Genomic DNA, 20,531 nt, shown 5'->3' on the forward strand with positions numbered 1-20,531 from the left:
TGTGGTTCCAACAAGACGGCGCAATATGTGACACAGCTCGTGCCACAATCGATTTATTGAAAGACACGTTTGGTGACCGCCTAATTTCACGTTTTGAACCTGTGAATTGGCCTTCTGTGGAGCTATGTGAAGTCATTGGTCTATGCGGATGAGCCACAAACCCTTGACCATTTGGAAGACAACATTCGTCGAGTTATTGCCGATATACGGCCACAAATATTGGAAAAAGTCATCGAAAATTGGACGTCCAGATTGGACTACATCCGAGCCAGCCGTGGCGGTCATATGCCAGAAATCATACTTAAAATGTAATGCCACAAGATTATCTTGCGGATAAATAAGATTCATGTCAATCGAATAATCCATCGTTGTTTTATTGCAATTTAAAGTTCTATAGCTTCAAAAAAACACCCTTCAGTAGATAGAAATAATTTTCCGACGCCTTTGGCCTAGTAAGGAAGACTCTTGGTAACAGATAATAATAAAAATGAAGTTTATTCACCAAAAAAATTAAATTAAGCTTCAATTAAGACGAAGAAGAAGACCAAAAAATGTGTTACATAGATAACAAAAGAATAGTTGAGATGTAAATGAACATTGAAATCCCACTAAAACTGAAGTTGCGCGTGGGTTTTGCACAGTTAAATATACAGTATTCCTTATATATTATTTATATGATATCTATAATACTTGACTCCTAACACTTTGACATTTAACTTATTTCAGATATAACCTTTAGTATATACCCTTAGTAATCCAGGAAACTGAACGGATCCTCGCTTTTTGTTCTATTTTTGAAACAAAAATGTTATCTATCATGATCAGACTCATTGATGGAGTATGAGTGCTCCATCAATGATATCAATGACATGTCATACAATGAGGTATTTGTTAACACAACGCCATCAAAATATTAGTTGATTTGTGTCTGCATCATAAAGTTATGCTCGATTAAACATGTCAGTTTACGAGCCAAATTCTCGTCATTTGCGGGAGGTTTAAATTTTCTGCTTAAATATGGAAAAATCTGCGGCTGAGGCTCATCGAATGCTCTCAAATATCTATGGTGAGGCCGCTATCAGTGAAAGAACGTTTCTAGAGTGGTTTCAACGTTTCAAGAACGGTGATTTTGACGTCGAAAATCAGGATTGCGGTAGAAGAGACAAGGTTTTCGAAGAGGCAGAAATGGACGCATCACTGGATCAAACACCACAAGAATTAGCAGGATCACTGGGAGTGGCGCAACAAACCATTTCAAAATGCCTGAAAGTCACAGAAACAAGGAAATTGTTGCTTGTGAACCGCTGCTTGCAAAGTAAACACGGAAGGGATTTCTGCATCGCATTGTGACTGGATATGAAAAATGGGTTCATCGCGATAATCCTAAGCGCAGAAAATCATGGGGATATCCCGGCCATGCTTCCACGTCGATAGCAAAATCGAGTTTTCATGGTTCCAATCTCAGGCTCAGTATTTTTTGGGGCCAGCTCGGCGTAGCATATTATGAAATATTGGAACCGACTGGAACAATCACAGGCGATCTTTATCGGACGCAATTGATGCGTTCGAGCCAAACATTGAAAGACAAACGTCCGCAATACAACGGGAGACATGATAAAGTGATTTTACAGCATGACAATACTCGACCCCATGTTGCGAAAGTGGTCAAGACATACTTGGAAACGTTTAAATGGGAAGTCCTACCCCATCCACCGTATTCTCCAGACGTTGCTCCCTCGGACTATCACTTGTTTCGCTCAATGCACACGACCTGGTTGACCAGTACTTCCGGTCTTATGAAGAAGTAAAAAATTTGACCGATTCGTGGATTCTTTCAAAGATGACCAGTTTTTTCAACGCGGGATTCGTACGCTGCCCGAAGGAGGGGAGAAAGTGGTGGCCAGCGATGGACAATACTTTGAATCATAAATTTATAACCAGTTTTTCACAATGAAGCTTCGAATTTCGGAAAAAACGGCGGTAGTAAAGTTATACGTCTATGTTCTTTCAATTTCGCTTTCAAAAACACCTCAGCTATAGATCCACGTTAACAGATCCGAGCGTGGTGGACCAGTATCCTTCACTACTCGAGCAAGGCGCTCCTGAACAAGTTATCGCTCCAACAAACCAAAACTCTCCGGAGCACCAACCCGCGCAAAAATAATAACATCCAAAACAAAATATCGGTTCAGTACACTCTAGCTACAAACTCGATTTTTATCCCGTATAGCAAGGACAATACACGAACAGAAAGACAGAATATATTCATCTCGCAGCTGGTTGCCGTAGACGAACATTCTCCAGGAGTGTCATTTTTCACCACACGGGGGTAGCTATTGTGACATAAATTGTAGTTGGCTTGCAAGTCTGAGTTATTTAGTGCTGTTCTAAAGCACGGGAGCCGCAAGGCGAGAGAAAATTTAAAATACTGCAATATTATTTCAAGGACCGAACCAACCGTCGACCCTTTCGCGGGATCTCTTTTACTGCGCCATTTTTATACAATGTGACTACGTGCCCAACGAGTCAGAAATATTATTTTATGGCTGCTGAGTAGGTCCGTCTTGGGAGGGGAGTTCTCGAGGTGGAGTTTGCAGGGAAACTGGCAGGGTGAGTTGCAGGTGATCGTATCTTGGAGTGTTTGGATTGAGGGTTTTTTCATACGCTATGACCAAGTTATGGACTATACATATACGTTGCTTATTTTGGGGTCCCGACTTTTACCTGAATATATTATGCTTTTTATAATGAATTAATAAACTAGCCACTGGATAATTCATTCTATTTTATGGATGAGATGTGAACTGAATATATACACTAAATACAATCAAATATTTTCTTCCCTCGAAAATTATTCTACATATTTATTATCTGTAAACTACGAAGTTTCATTATTTACAACTTCATTGGTTATCTTAGCAGCAAATTCTGTAAGATCTCTTCTCATCGAATAAGCATCTCCTCCATCTGCATAATATTTAGGTTCAATTTCGACAGTTTCAAATTTCAAAGAATTTTTGTGTAGATTCAATGCTGCCCTATTACTGTTTCTTACATGCAGAGGAACATATTTTGTATCAAAACATTCTACCATAGCTTCTGAAGCTTGATCCATAAATTTTTGAGCGAGAACGAGCCTTCTGTGAGATCTCTTTCTGCCAAAGAAGTAATATGCTTCATTTCTTCTGTATCTTCCTCCATTTCAGCAAGAACATATCATACTATATTTCCTTTTTCATCTTCAGCAACATAGCTAAGTTGTGGCCAACTGAGACCATGATAAAAATAGTATTTCATTTAGTTATTTTCAGGTAAACACAGTAGATTGCAATGCTGCATGTTCATAAGATCTTCAGGTCTTGCACATCTGATATTCATATTTGCTCTTTAGTCTAAACTAGATTTCTTCAATCTATTTCTAACCCTTTTAAGTTCTTGAATTTTTTTTGAGTGATTGAATCCTAGGATTGAATTTACCACTTCGAATCTGCTCCTCAACCAAAGAAGTATCAAGTACCAAGCAATAACGTTACAGTTCTAAAAATTTCACTTCAAAATTGTTATTTAAGCATTCAGCATTTCAGCTGATTATTCGTGATTCTAACGTTATATTGATCCGTAATTGATTTCAGAATTGGCAGAACCTATTTCTTTGGAATAGCTGAAGGTGCTAGCGTTATTGGAAAAGATTTCTTTCATTCTGAAAAGGCGTACAACTTTGCTTTCGCCGTTTTTTCCGAAATTCGAGGCTTTATTCTAAAAAACTTGTTTTACACTGAGCTTGTCCCATCCAATACTGAGCATGATCTTGAAACAGTGAAAGTTCGGATCGGTCGTTGATATGGAAGCATGACCGGGATATCCCCAATATTTTATGCGCTTGAGATTACCGTAATAAACCCATTTATCGTCTCCACTCACAATGAGATACGTTGTTGCCTTGCAAGCAGCTGTTCACAAGCCAGCAAACGCCGTTCAAAATCTCTTGGCTTCAACTCGTACGGCACCCAATTTCCGAATCATTTCCATGACTCTCAGACACGTTGAAATGAGTTGTTGTTTTACTTAATAATCCTGCCAATTCTTGTTGCGTTTGACACGAGTCTTGTTTAAGTTATGTCTCCAATACTGCATCTACGGAAACCTTCTCTCTTCCACCACTCTTTAAATGATTTGAAATATAAAGGAAAGAAAATAATTAAGCATAGTGTAAATTTTGAAATTTTCACGGGAAAAAAATGTGGACAGGAAAACCTTTAGTTGAATCATCATTATAAAGGAAGACAGTCATATTACTTTCAATTAACTTCATTATAATTCACATTAGTCAATTGACTTTGGTCAGACTATAATGTGGTGGCTCTTTGATATACCAATAGATGGCGTGGACGTCTACGCAATTATCCGAAAAACGGCACCGCTGGTGGCATAAATCCAACTGTTCTACGACAAAGTCACCACGCCCTGCTACAGAGATGGTAGGTGTAAATGACAGGGAATCACTGAGTTAACCTTCTGAAGATTCCATCAGTGAAACACCACAATCTCCGATAGAGGGCGTAACATAAAAATCGTCTGATAACGTCACGCCCAAAACACAATCCCCAATTTCTCATTGTGAGAAATACCAATTTCCCAATCGAAGAGCCTCTAAATGCCGACTCACTCAGCACGAAGGTGCGCCACGAAATGGCCCGAAATCCCGGCATTCCTCCACTGAAAATTCGACGGCACGGCCTACGTGACGATTATAATGATTTTGGGAAAATAAGATTGATCACGTTTATGCCCAACGATTCGCGTTGTCGTTAACAATATTTCATACATATAGAACGGGCGCCCGTTCAATTTGGAGAGTATTTGGCGGATTGTTTGTTTCAAATTTATGTCACGGACGTCCCCGCTTCGTACACCCTCCCCCACCCTAATGAACCCGGGACCAATTCCGATGGAGATGAGACGGAATTGGGGGGAGGAGGAGGCTTTTGATCTTTTCTACGTGTCGCGTGATTATGGATTGAAAAATCGAAATTGGTTGTTTGAAATTGAAATTCGTGGTGATGTGTACACATTGTCGTTTTGTGGGGAGATGGTGCTCAGAAGAAAAATTGTGATTGATAATTTCAATGGTAAACCTTAGCATGTCTTCGATGATTGAAATATTATCTTTAAAAAGGATTCATTGAATCCCTCACCAACACTATCTATACAAGAATGAACTTAGTACAGAAAAATAGAGAAACAATGAAAAAATCATCATTCAGCTAGATTCGATCTGTACCCGTCTCGAATAGAGAATTAACCACCCATATGGCCGACTCAGCTGCTGCGATAGATATGACAGAGGACGTCGAGGATAGATCATTTTCCAAGGTCATGGGACTCTGACAATCGGTGTCAAGCTGCAGAAATATAGCTTAGAGCCAATTTGATAGACATTAGTATATTTGTGGCGATAAAAAGCAATTAGACATAATGTCTATGTCTAGCCGAAATTATCGTCACAATACTGAATATTAATGTACCCGCATTGGTGTAACAATGGTCTTTCGTGGTACTCGTGCATACAAATTTCTCATTCATAAGGTTCTCAGGAAGATACAATAGAGAATATCTCTTCCCTACCTCATTAGTGTGCAGGCACCATGATACCATTGCGCAAGCATACAACTCAGAGAATAAGAAAAGAAAGAAGAAATTCACGGTGTACAATATGATTTTATGTTCTGCTTAAATCATCTTCATTTCGAATCAGTTCAATTACAAGGCCAATAACAGACAGAGAACATTTATACAAATATACATTAACTAGAGCAAAATTCAGTGAAAAACAAAAATTGTAACCGTCATCAACATACACGAAGAAATTGTACAATAATGAATGTATAGAGTCCATTGTTCAATAACACTCAGATCTCTTCTTTCTCGACACCATATTCTGAGTTATCGTAGACTGCTGAATAGAAAGCCTCCAATGATACGCTCTCATCAGCTATTTGACCAGTGTAATACCAGAAGCATATCATGCCTGGCTTATTTAGTCTTTTATGCGGACACCCACCAACCCACTTTTCCAATAAAGTAACTCGATTGCCTTGAATCAATAGTGGTCACACTGACCACTTATAGACGGAATTACGTTAGCCTATTGTTTCAAGCCAATCAAGTTGATTTTTACCCTTGGCCTACTATATACCCAATATCTCACCCATTGAACATGTCTTGAACTTTTTTAGTGAGGAGATTATTCCGTTTACTTTGTCTCTCTGACTCTTGACTCTCTTGACTGACCTCTAACTGTCCTCTCGTCTAACTCAGCCATGCTCATCTGTTTTTCCTCCTCCATCTGGGCCACACTCTTAGCATCGCCACAGTATCGGGTAAAGTACCAGGGGCCACCATGTCCAATGAGAACCTTTCGCCACCCCGCCTACAAAATACTTTTTGACTCTCAAAAATTCAGGTGATTTTTCACCACGAGATATTCTCGATCTGAGGGTGTCTTGGAAGTGGTATTTATATTGAAAACATGTGGTACGCATCATGTTCATTTTCGAGCGTTCTCACAAACCCTAATTAACCTCTTAAGATTTACAGGAATTGGTTCAATTGTAAATCGACTGAAAACGGCATATCTTCGACACTTTGAGGTGGTGATAAAGTTCCAAGCATATTGGTGAACATATGTAAACTATTCACAGGCTTCAATAATTGGGATCCTACATCTAAACAGCAAATTGTTATAATACACTAATGATTACTGGCTGTTCTTTTTTCTGTCACTTGGTATATAAATCAATACATGTAACAAATAAAAGCCTGTTCCATGACCAAGTCAAGCTCCATCTGAATGAAACATATTCATCAAGAAGCCGTCAAAAATTACATCGTCAATAAAAACCAGCAGAACGCGTTTTACACATGCAGTTAAGTTTCATCAAATCACCAAGCCATTCGTTAAGCCGATAAAACCATCACAAAGCTACATTTATTTTCATGTTCCGAACAGCTGTAAGCCCGCAGTAATGCCGATAATATGTTTTCCAACGTATCTTGTATCCCGCAGGATTGAAAATGCCAAATCTCTGCGCCTCTCCACGAGTTCATCATCAGAAACAATAAACCGAATAAGAAACAGAAGCCCGTATTTCCCGTTGGCGTGAATGGCCCAATCCCCAATAGGATCTCGCCGAGCTATCTCAATCTGTTCGACGAAGCCCACATCCTTTCAGCAGGAAGAAATGAACCGCTTTCAGCCCGCTGTAAATGAGCTGGGAATGTTGTAATTCGAAAATAACTGCCAGTAGAGAAATTCCTTTGCGGAATTGGGGAAACCAAACGGGGGTGTTCTCTTGAGTATAAGATTAATAAGGTGTTAAGATTGCAGTCACGTTTCGATTCTAACTCTCTGCAGGATTTTCGGGACACCGCAATTTCCAATCTGCGAGATTAGGCGTGTTGTACAAGGTGGGGCATGTTTCCTAATGGTGGGGGGTGGTTCCTATTGCTTTTACCGGTATGGGGCGTTTTTGCTACTTGAGTGACACAGAACAATGAACATCCTGTTATAATTAATTTATAACGAAATTTTTGTCATATGTCTTTCAGAGTTGGTTAGTAATTGATAAAATTTATAGAAAAATCCAACCATTGGCACAGTTTTTGAACATTATTGATGTTTTGGGCCTTTAAGATGTCTTAAACACTCATGTAATGGGTGTTTCCTTGAGAGCTTGAGAACTTCAAATGATAATACAATACAGAAGTATCCTTGAAATAAATTTTTCATTATTATAATACTTTTTGCAATAAATCTGGCTGAAAGGCTTCAATGATGGCCTGTATATCAGCATTCAATGCTTCAAGAGTTGAAGGTTTATTGGCATCAACGAAAGAATCAACATAGCCCCATTAAAATATATCGGGAGGCTTCAAGTCCCACGAACGAGAGGAAAAGTTAACAGATACACTTGTGGAAATGAATCTGTCACCAAATGGATTTTGCAAATAATTCATGGTTAATCTATGGTAAGTTGCGCTGTTTTGTTGAAACCGTATGTCGTTGATGTTTAGCTGATTCATTTTTGGAAACAAAAAATCAGTCAGCCTGGCTTGAAAGCGCTCGCCGTTCACCGTAATCGTAGCCTCCTTCCTTATTTCGAAAGAAATAAGGACTGATAAGGCCCCCAGCGTGTAAACTGCATCAAACAGCCAATTTTAATGGATGTTATGGTGATTCGTTAATGATTTGAGGATTGTCTTTGCTCCATATGCGGCAATTTGCTCATTGACGAAGCTTCTTCACTGAAGACAATTCTCCGGTAAAAATGCTCATCTTCGACCAGTTTCAAATTAGGCCAATCAGCAGAAATTCGACTTGAACAATGGTCATTTGGCTTTAATTCTATCATGAGCTATATATTTCGGCGTCTTCTTCAACACTTGGCGCTACATATGCAATAGTCTCTTCGGTACCCATATTTCCTTCACTTATTGATAGATTTGAATCAAAAAGGGTAAAATTTGTGCGAAAACGATCAATAACTGCAGGAATTGGTTGCTCACTAGGTTGTTTATGTTGACCGTGAAATTTTTGGCAGGGTTGTTCTAGCGTTAAACGATTCATGATGAATTGTCAAACCTTACTCAACAAACATGTTAACACATTACGTTCTTCCCAACTGTCAAACTATAGACAACAACTATATAAACTTCTTATGCAGCTAAAAAACACTTTCTCTAGAAGATAATGCGAGACGACATATATACCGCAATACCTTGACTCATTTTTGAGAAATTCAAGTCGATTTGTTATCTTGGTCTCTTGGAGCTACCTTTCTTTCACCCATTGAACACGTCTGGGACATCATGGGAAAATAGTTAGTTTGTTTTACTAGGCAGCAGAGTAGTAGATTGATTACCGCGGTTGATAGATCATTCATAGGAATTCAGCCAAGGTTCTTACTCCTCCAGAAATAAGGAAGGTGGCAAAAAATATTGATTGTCAGAAATTGTCGAATGTTTAATTCGCATTCAGAATAATCACTTTGCTGCCTAGTCAGGAAGGTAGTTACTTTGCTGCCTATGCAGGAAAAGTAATGCTTTGCAGATTGATATGTGTCTACAAAATCAATACTTGATGTCAATCAGAGAAAAAGATTATTCCGTTTGCTTCATTTTTCATGGCACGAAGTATAATTAGCATTGGATAAGACACCTCAAGAGAAAATCGGTCATCTCATCAGGATTATGCCCAAGTACAATACTAAGTGCATAAGACATCGTGGAAGCCCAACACTACATTCTTGTGTGATTGTTGTCACGAGCATCTTCGTCTTTATAGGATCTGTTTCCAGATCGTTGCATCTCCTGACTTGGTGATAAACTGCGTTATTTGAGATCATAAGTTTATACCAACAAACTCACGACTAGTTACTTGGAATGCCTAAATTCGACGTCACATGTATTCAATACCTTACTAACGATTAGTAGAGATAATTGAATGTTAAACTTGTACTCTCAGTAATATAGAATTAAGATATTGGTCCCATCACGAAAGCTAGAATCGCTCCCAAAAACAGAAACAAATAGAAACTTCCCCAATACGACCAAACAGCATTTTCGTTACGAATTAACCGCAATCAACAGCAGCAAACGCAAAAAACCAATAGTCCATCAAGAAAAATTAGATAATCTTGATTCCGCATCTGCATGAAACGCCGCGTTAATCCAATTTTCCCACCTCCCACTCCTCCCCTTTATCCGACGTGATAATTGCGCATCGCCAACTGCGAATCAGGTGACCGGTTTGGTCGAATGGGTCTCGGTTCGTCTGAAAAACCGTCGAAACAATTGCGGAAACGCCGTTCTGGATCTGGCAATTGCATTTTCAGAAGCGCCCCGACCCGCCAGCCGTGGAACAATCAAGTAGCGCATTGTGCAACGGAGTCAAAATTGAACTACCGGGACGGAAGGAAGAGAACGAAAAGGGAAGCTGGAATGGAGGTTCATCCCACTAACATCAATTAATATTGTTGGATTTCGTTCCGGACAAGTGAAAGTCAAATTAGTCAAATGAGCTGATTTATCACATTGAACGCGAGAAATGCTTATCTTTGATGATGAAGATTCATATTTGTGGGATGGTGCGGAGTCGAAGTTGGCAGGCCTGGTGGCGAACAATGTTGCAGGTTTGATGTCTACCAGGGAGGTGTCACATTGGGGAGACGTGCGAGGAGAATAGGGGGTCTGAGAGATGTATCATTCTGTATTATTCTTGTGAAAGAAATCGCAGTGTTTATATCACTGCGCCAAAATTTGATGAGTAATACAATAATAAGTATTGTTGTTATTCATCATTCATCGAATATTTATATACTTCTATGGTTACTTTTACAGTTCAACAATATAATTGTCAGAATCATTCTCAGCTCAAATCTGCCACTGTTCGTTCATATTCAGTAATGGATCAATGAGTAAAACATTACAAATGTGATCATTTTTGTGAATTGACAACTCAACTAAAAATTAACAGTTCAACAAGTAGATCCGATATATCATGAAAAAAACAATAACAAATAGCAAACACAGATTACATATTGGCAAACATAAGTAGCTACGATCTAACTTTTAAGAAGAATAATAAAGGTCATTTCACAAAAAGTAGTATTGAATCAAAGAAACTGTACGTATGAACAAAATCTTCTGGCCTTCGCCGCTGAAAACAAATTCACCTTCTGACGTGCGTAACTTCGACTAATAAATTACAATAATACAAAATAGGTAACCACCTTATCGCCCGTGACTGTAGGCGTCATATTTCTCGAAATCGATATTTCCGTCGTTTTGTCCAGGATTCCATAGATATAGAACGAATAAATCGGATCCATAGTCTTAGTGTGTAAGTGCCTCTTATTCCCTGTTTTACGCATCTTCTTTGAAAAAGTTCCTGAGAAATGAGTACCAAATCATCGAGAATGTACAATTCCCGATTATTACAATTACTTCCCCCTCAAAAAAAGTCATGGCAGACCCACCAGCTCTGGAACAATGAAGTCGCGCATTGTGCAACGGAGACAAAATTGAACTGCTGGGACGGAAGGAAGAGAGCGGAAAGAAGAGCTGGAATAGAGGTTCATCCCACTAACATCAATTAATATTGTTGGATTTCGTTCCGAACAAGTGAAAGTCAAATTAATCAAATGAGATGATTCATTGTGTTAAGTGCGAGAAACGCTTATCTTTGATGATGAAGATTCATATTTGGAGGATGGCACGGAGTCTAAGTTGGCAAACGTGGTTGCAGGTTCGATTTCTGGCAGGGAGGTGTAACGTTGGGGAGACGTACGAGGAAAATAGAGGTTCTGAATTAATCTTGTGAAAGAAATCGCAGTGTTACTATCACCACGCCAAAATTTAATCATAATTGAAAGTCCTAATCTACTTGGAGAGAAGTTTGGATCTAGCGCTTTCAAAATTGGAAATCATTCACATTCTTGTGTAAGTAGGAAAGAATTAACACCGGAATTCCTTTTAATTCATTGGTTTGATACATTCTTATCCCCTTATACAAAATAAATAGTTAACGATGTCAGGAAACTAATGAAATATCAACAAACGCTTGTGTTATCATCTTATCATAAATGATTTCTCAGGAAATAACGGTAATAAGTATTGTTGATATCGATCAATCATCGAATATTTATAAACTTCTATGGTTACTTTTACAATTCAACAATATTATTGTCAGATTCGTTCAGAGCTCAAAACTGTCTCTGTTCGTTCTCATTCAGTAATGGATCAATGCGTAAACATCACAAATTCTTTTGAATGTGTTCATTTTTGTGAATTGACAACTTAAACTTTACAGTTCAACAAGTAGATCCCATATTTCATGATGAAATCAATACAAAATATCGAACATATATTAGATATTGGCGAATGGAAGTAGCAACGATCTTACTTTGAATTATTACAATTACTTCCCCTTTTGAAAAAGTTTTGGCAGACGCGCCACGAGCCGCCAGCCCTGAACCAATCAAGTCGCGCATTGTGCAACGGAGTCAAAATTGAAGAGCCGAGTTGGAAGGAAGAGCGCGGAAAGGGAAGCTGGAATAGAGGTTCATCCCACTAACATCAATTAATATTGTTCAAATTCATTCCGGACAAGTGAAAGTCAAATTAGTCAAATGAGCTGATTTATCGCTTTGAATGCGAGAAACGCTTATCTTTGATGATGAAGATTCATATTTGGGGGATGGCGCGGAGTCGAAGTTGGCAGGCCTGGTGGCAAACAATGTTGCAGGTTCGATGTCTGCCAGGGAGGTGTCACGTTGGGGAGACGTGAGAGGAGAATAGGGGGTTCTTAGAGATGTATTACTTTATTAGTTGTGTGTGAATTGTGTGGATACATGTTGACGCGTCTGCTGTCATGATTACGATATGTATCTCGGTGTTATTGACATACGAAATCGTTAATTTCACACTCGGTATCAGTCGAAAGCGCAGATATTTCTACATAATGATCATTCTAGAAAATATATCTGATTCAAATCGTTTAGCAGGAACTGTTGAACGAGGTTGTCTTCGTCCAGTCTGCTGCGTTCGAGTCATAGCCAATGTGAGCTGAAATTAGTTATTCAGAATATTTCTCTATAATACCGTTGAAATATATAAATAAATATAATATTGGGCGCGCTTTATAAAAAATGCATATTCAGTGCATTATTTTCTGAAAATCACACAAGCTCAATCTTCTAAATCGAAACATACCTCCTGGTTAGATTATAAATTGAATGTATATTAATCACAATATTTTCTTTCAGTTTGCAATCGTACCTACTACGGTGATGTTGGTAAAACCTATGATTTGGCTGTCAATAAATCCAGAGATGATCGATTGCCTTTCTTGTGCCATCTCACGTTCACTGCTAATGGACAAACTCATGGTGACATAGTACAGGTGAGAACCCTGCCCTTTTTTTCAAAACTGAGTGATATTCTTGTGAAATAAATCGCAGTATTCATATCACTGCGGCCAAAGTTCATCATTATTAGAAATTTTAATCTACATAACCTTGTAACGAAAAAGATAATAATATAAAGAAATTTGGATATAGCTCCTTCAAGAGTGGAAATAATTCACATTTTAGTCTAAGTTGGACAAAATTAACGAAGTTCCTTTTATTTCATTGGTTTGGTACAACACTAGAATTTCACATCAGTCAATGATTTAATATTCAGAAAAAGTCCTTATCCACTCAAACAAGAGACAGCGTCAACTGTATAAGGATGAGAACTAATGAAATCTTAGCAACAATAGCTTCTCAGGAAGTTATGATAATAAGTATTGTTGATATCGTTTATTCGTCGAATATTTATAAACTTCTATGATTCATTCGAAAATATAGTTGACAGAATCCGATATAGATCCGATATTCTATAGAGAAATCAATACCAAATATCAGTCAAAGATTAGATATTGGCAAATATAAGAACTTTGGAGAAGTGGAATGAAGGGCATTCTAAAAAAAAGTCGGACGCATTGATTGGAAGAAACTATGAACAAAATCATCAGGACTTTGTCGCTGAACCTGAATGTAGCTTCTGACGAACGGCATTTTGACCAAATAAGTATCTATCACATACTGAGTTACCTTCTTATCGCTTGTGACTATAGGCATATACTTTCTCGAAATCGATATTCCGTTTTCTCCAAATATAACGAATGAATCGTATCGATAGTTACAGTGTCGGAGTACCTGTTTTCGTATCTCCTTTGAAAAAAGTTCAATGACAATGATGACCAAATCATCGAAAATCTACAATTCCCGATTATTACAATTACTTCCCCCTCTGAAAAAGTTATGGCATCGACTGTCATAACTTTTCCCGTCGTGTTCAGTCCAAGAGTCTATTATCTCCCAAATATGAATTGAATATGTTCAAATATATAATATAATATAGGACGTAAAGCTGCATTCGATTGTTGTCATCTCTAGAGAAATGAATGAACTAATTTGAAAGTTATTCCTCTTCTTCTTACTCTACAAAATACTCTTCTTTCTGGAGTGGAATGTAGTCTTACATTACTTCATAACTTATTATTATTTGTATTTTAACAAATATTCATACAAAATTAAAATTGAAGAGAAGATCTAAAATAGAACACATTATTCGTCAAAACATTGTTATATGGTTTTCAACTCCGCATGTCTGTAATTCAGATCCATTTCATGAGTGTTTTCTTCGTATTTTACAACAGACTTCTTTCATCAAAACCTACCCACCGGGTCTGTCTAAGGTCCATAGTTCATCACCCCAGCCGACTAGAATTCGCAGTAAGAACACCGCCAACACCATCCCAAGTTCCTTATAAGCCCCAGAAACTCGAACTAACGCAGCCCCAAACCGTCTGGCAGTATTTCTCAGTCTCGCATGCGGTCCGGCGCGACCAAACCTCAGTTCCTCGTTAACAAACAACTGCCGGACATAAATTCCATCACCCCTGACAAGTGCGGGTCAACGTGCGCCCCTGCTATTTTTCCGAACCTCCTATTGGAATAATTTGTTTTCATCTTGGTCGAACTCTTGGTGATTTTGTGTGGACAGCGGTGACGGTCACGCTGAAATACGGCAGTTGTAATTAGCTGGAACAAACACGATTTATCGGGTTATTTTGCCGATTCCCAGTTTCTGTTGCGGATTTGCGGGATGTTTCCGGTCTTCTCTCCGACCCTACGTTCGCAGATTTCTGAGGGTTCGGGATGCGTATTGAGATATAGGTACCGGTGAAGTTTATTATTTAAATTATTATCATTTCATTATGAACCTTTGAAATCGTTCAAAGAAAAAAATTTCAAACCCCCCTAAAACTTTTTGTTTACGAAGGCATGTATGTAGGCTTGGTTAATCGATCGTCTAGAGGTATGATTCGATTACCTGGCCTTTCGTCTTTTTCTCCGTGACTTTGTTGGATTTGTAATAATTAAACTCTTTACAAAGCCACGATTATACAGTACAAACTCAGTATTGAGAAGATCCTAATAACGTCCTTATTACAAGTTTCTCACTACGGTACTGAATTTCGTCTTTAACTCTAGTTTTAATTACTCGAAACGTCTTCGATTAACACGTCTTTGTCGTACTTCAAGTTTTCGGTCGTCTCGTCTTTAACTTGTTCGCGACTCATCTCAATCTAGTCCGCGAAACGTCTTTTTGTTTTACGTCTTAAGTTGACCGACCGAACTTGACTCTGTCTCTCTGCCGATTGGAACTTACCCTGTCTCGAATATCGACCTCCCTTCTTTCGGCTTGACCACACAAGAATTTTGCCGTACCGCCCACAAAGATCTTCGCGGATTCCTGGAAATCGAATATTCTAGAAGGACTAGAACCTGATACACAGATGTGACACATATGGTACGACCGTGTTGTCTTCGAACTTTATCAACCCCCCAATAAATCTCTTCAAGATTTACAACTCCATGACATATCTTCGACACCTCGAAGATCTTTTTTACATTATATGTACAATAACAATTCGTTCCCTGTAAATTCATTGAAACTGTCATGCCCTCGACCTTTGAAGAAACTAATAGGTCTCCAAGCATCCGGTTGACCATCTCAATTATTTACAGGGAACAATAACTGGATCCTACATGTATGTAGGCTCGGTTTTGTCCGTCATTAAGAAATATGATTCGATAACTTCACCAAACGTCTTCTCTGATAGGCTCTACATGAAGGTGCCTAATTTAAACACTCTCTAATTATGTACAAATTAAATAACAAAGTCTCTCAAATACAAGTTCACAAGCTATTCACGTTCTACTATATTCGGTTCTGAATCATGCCTTTCAATTCATATTTGTTTGCACTTGTCAGGAATTCCACTAAAGGAAAACATACATAGGCGTAAAACTTTGCTTTCACCGTTTTTTTTTCCGCAATTCGAGGCTTTATTTTAAGAAACTGGCTTTACTTTTATGATCCACAATATTTCCATCGCTGGCCACTAATTTTTCCCATCTTCCAAGCAGCGTACGAATCCTGCATTGAAAAAATTGGGCATCTCTTGATGCGAACCACTATTCGAAAAAATTTCTTACTTCTTCATAAGACCTGGAAGGCCGTATGCCATTGATCGAAACAAGTCATAGTCCGAGAGAGCAACGTCTGGGAAATACGGCGACAGAGTCTTCCCATTTCAACGTTTTCAATTATGTCTTGACCACTTTCGCAATATGGCGTCGAGCATTGTCATGCTGTAAAATCACTTTATCTGATCTCGTTGTATTGCGGCCGTTTATCTTTCAATGCTCGGCTCAACCGCATTAATTGCATACAATAACGATCGCATGTGATTGTTTATGTAAATTTTAACAACTCATAATACACTACACCGAGCTGGTCCCACCAAATACTGATCATGACCTTGTAACCGTGAATATTCGGTTTGGCCGTCAGTGTGGAAACATGGCCGGGATACACCCATGATTTTCTGCGCTTGGGATTATCGTAATGAGTCCATTTTCCGTCTCCAGTCACAATGCGATGCAAAAATCCTATCTGTATTTGCGTTGCAAGCAGCTATTCACAAGTAAACAAACGCCGTTCAACATCTCTCGGCTTCAACTCGTACGGCACCTAATTTCCTTGTTTCTGAATCATTCCCATGATTTTTAGGCGGTTTGAAATTGTTTGTTGCGTCACTCCCAATGATCCTGTCAATTCTTGTTGCGTTCAACACGAGTCTGGATAAAGTAATGCCTCCAATTCTGCATCTTCGAAAACCTTCTCTCTTTCACCGCCATTATGTTCACAAATACCAAAGCTTATTGTATGACTTCTACGATCTATTTATCTGAACTACCACTTACCGCTACTTATATTTCAAAACGGCGGAAACAAAGTTGTACACCTAATTTAAAAAGCGGGATCTCAAAATAGAGTGACATGTTTTATTCAGAGAGAAGTCACACTTTTAATCCAAGAAAATAAACTGGTTGTACTTTATCGTTTATTTTCATGAAAAAATTTCACATATTCGATTGAATAAAATCGTGCCAAACACCCGACATTTGTTCAGAATTCGCTGCGTTTTTGACCAAACCTAAAATAAACTAATAACCCCCAAGTTTCAAACGACCTATGAATTTGAACTTTTTCAATATACACCCATCAACCCATTACCAACCTCATCTATCAATCGATTGTAATCATTCCGAAAAAACGAATACCGACGCCCGTTTTTATGACGAATTTTTCCGAATACCCCAATAGAGTACCCATCCAGGGTCATTTTGCAAACCGCAAAATTTTTATTATCCCATCATTCATAATGATTGAAAATGCCCGCCTACTGGTATTCCAATTTCACAAATGATTTACCACGGATTTAATTTCGTTTGTTTGACACATGAAACCGGCGGATTTTGTACATTTATGAGCGGAACTGTGTGTAGACCGGAATAGGTCAAAGGATGGCTTTTCCCTACGGATTGGTGGGCTCTGCAAGTTTTGTAACAATTTATTGGTCCGCTTCCGGTTATTGTGGCTTGAGGTTATTGTCGGTGGAATTGGTTGAGCGGGAATCACTTCTAGTTGGATTTATTCTAATTGACTGCAATTTGAAGTTTTCTCCATCAAAAATTTCTGATTATACTCGAGATTGATAAGGATGTATTAATTCGCTTCACAGAAATGAGATCTGAAAACTCAATGATACGCAAACTGGCTGAAAGATTCGAATATACAATGGAACATGATTCTTCCCGTAAACTTCAGAAAATCTGAATTCTATTTATGTCAACACTGTTTTCTGATTGGAAAAAATACTGTGCCAGCAAAGCAATAGCTTTATGAGTATTATTCAGACTGTGTTCCATCGACGACAACGGTTAGAAAGTGTTGTGCTGACTTAAAAACGTGGTCGAATAACCATCGACCATGCTGAACTCTCTGTTGGTGGAGCTGAAGATATCAGAAAACAGTGTTTTCACTAATTAGCATGAAAATTTGTCCATGAGAAAGCTTTGCTCGAAATGAATGTTGCACTTGCTCACCACTCATAAAGTGCAACAGAGCATCATCGAATCCAAACGCTGTTTGGAGCTGTTTGAGTGGCATAAACAGCAGTTTTTGCATCGATGTGTAAAAGTGAAAGAAACAATAATTCATCACTATACTCCAGATTCGGGGAAAGCACCAGCTGAGTGGAAAGCAGTCGGTGAAAGCCGTCCAAAGCGAGTAATATCTTGAACATCAGCTGGCCAGGTTATTTTGGCATACTTATATTGAGACGTGTATGGTATATTTTACCTTGATTAACTTGACCAAGATGAACAACAGCAACAGTGAATATTAAACCATATTGAATCGATTGAGTACAGAAATTTAGATAAAACGTCCTTAAATGTGAAAGAAAAAAATTATCTTTCACCAAGACAATGATCCTCGTCACAAATCGATGAATACCATGGTCAAATCGAATTGCATTTTCTACAACTTTCCTTCCGCATTTGTTTTTCCAAAATTTGAGGCTTGCAAGCAGCTGTTCAAAAGCAAACAAACGCCATTCTTCATCTCTTGGCTTCAACTCGTACGGCACACAATTTCCTTGATTCTAAATCATTCCCATGACTTTCAGGCGTTTTGAAATAGCTCATTGCTTGTTGTTTGATCCTGCCAATTCTTGATGCATTTGACACGAGTCTTGATTAAGTGATGCCTCCAATTCTGCATCTTCGAAAACCTTCTCTCTTCCACCGCCAAGCTGGTCTTCGACGTCGAAATCACCGTTCTTGAAGCGTTGAAACCACTTTCGGCACGTTCTTTCACTACTAGCGGCCTCACCATAGATATTGGAGAGCATTCGATGAGTCTCAGACTCAATTTCTTCATATTAAAGCAGAAACTAAAAGCTCCCGCAAATAACGAGAATTTGGCTCATAAGCTGACATGTATAATCGAGAATGACTTTCTGATACAGACACAAATCGACTAATATTTCGATGGCGTTATGTTCACAAATACCTTAGCTTATTGTATGACATCTACGATCTATTTATTTCGACTACCACTTACCGCTACAGCCATCTATTGCAAAACGGCGTAAGCAAAGTTGTACACCAATACTTGACCACTCAACTTATTCTCCTGATCTGGTCTCCAGTAAATAATGCCTTTTTTGCAGACCTCAAAAGGATACTCCATGGATAAAAGTGATTACCGAAGTTGAAGCTTTTTAACTAAAAAAATTGTATTTATAGTGGTTAATGATTCAGGCACAAATGCAAAGAAGATTTTTGTTTGATAACTGCTCTTCAAACATCACGTTTCCAAAATAATTCTATAATTTTTCTCATTCCACAAAAAATCTCAATTCAGGTTTCAGCGCCTATCATAAAAGTAAAATACAACGATCAAAAAAAAAAATCAATACGTACTTCATCTCCAAAACTAATAATTCTCATCAAACTGACAGGCATAGCGACACGCCTACTCCATCCCTGCTCCAAAACGAGCACCATCAGCGGGAATCCGCCATAAAACAATCTACCCAAATTAAAATGATATGATACAAAATAGAACCAATTTAAAATGAGATTAATGATGTGAAGTGGTAGCGAAACCGTAAATTCCGAAGTTAATGCCTCGTGTAGCGAATGACGAACGGGCCATTTTTCAGATAATCGTCACCCAGATAGAAGCGATAGTAAATTATCTATCAAATCTGACACAAGTTCCGAAAGGACAACGGACCGACGAGGTTGTCCTAATCAATTTTTTTGGATTATTGGGTCCCCATGGGCTTCGTCGGGGTCTCAACTTGTTTGGCATTACGTTGACGATGATAATAAAGCTATATATAGGGTGAATATTGAAAGATCTGGAAGAAGAAGAACATCTGGGTTATGGGCAAAGATAATGTGGTAACTCTGAAGATGGTAATAGAAAGGAAAGTGGATGTAAACCAAGACGTTCACCTTATGTTCATTGACATAATGAAGGTATTCCTACTATTAAACTCTGGGAAGCTCTCAAACAAACCAAAATGAACCATACCCTTGTACCAGCAATACAAAATTCATATTTACTAACTGACAAAGAAACTGCAACACCCAGAAGGAGCTGTTTAAATTTTATTTTATTTTTTTGGTAAAACAAAGATAGTATAGCAAGGAGCGAATGATTGAAATTTGGAGAAAATACGAAGGCTTTTCCATTTTTTTCAATAAATTTGTTAATGATGTGTTTGTCCACCGAGATTATCTATACAATCCCCAACACATCTCGGCATTGATACAATAAGATGGTCTATTTCTTCTTGAGGGATACTATTCCAAGCTACCTGTACTTCATGTCTCAGACCCGCCAAAGTCCGTGGGGGCTGAGGTAAATTTCCAAACTTTCTACCCATGATGTCCCAAACATGCTCTATGGGCGAAAGATCGGGGGATCTGGGCTGCCATGCCAAAGGATTCACATGGTTCGCTTCGAAAAAGTTTAAAATAACTCTGGTAACATGA

The 20,531-nt window shown here is 38.4% G+C and overlaps 1 protein-coding gene and 1 pseudogene across 1 annotated transcript in view; one reads left to right on the plus strand and one right to left on the minus strand.

The window, feature by feature from the left end:
• LOC123683290 overlaps window positions 1-20,531 on the plus strand; it is a 242,887-nt gene that overhangs the window by 185,627 nt on the left and 36,729 nt on the right. Inside the window, exon 3 of the mRNA XM_045622226.1 lies at window positions 12,825-12,961. Within this exon, the coding sequence (XP_045478182.1) occupies window positions 12,825-12,961 (137 nt within the window). The remainder of the gene's footprint in view (window positions 1-12,824; window positions 12,962-20,531) is intronic.
• On the minus strand, window positions 2,861-3,378 carry LOC123683297 (annotated as a pseudogene).

This window comes from Harmonia axyridis, chromosome 6 (assembly GCF_914767665.1).
Source record: "Harmonia axyridis chromosome 6, icHarAxyr1.1, whole genome shotgun sequence".
In the NCBI taxonomy this organism is placed as follows: domain Eukaryota; kingdom Metazoa; phylum Arthropoda; class Insecta; order Coleoptera; family Coccinellidae; genus Harmonia; species Harmonia axyridis.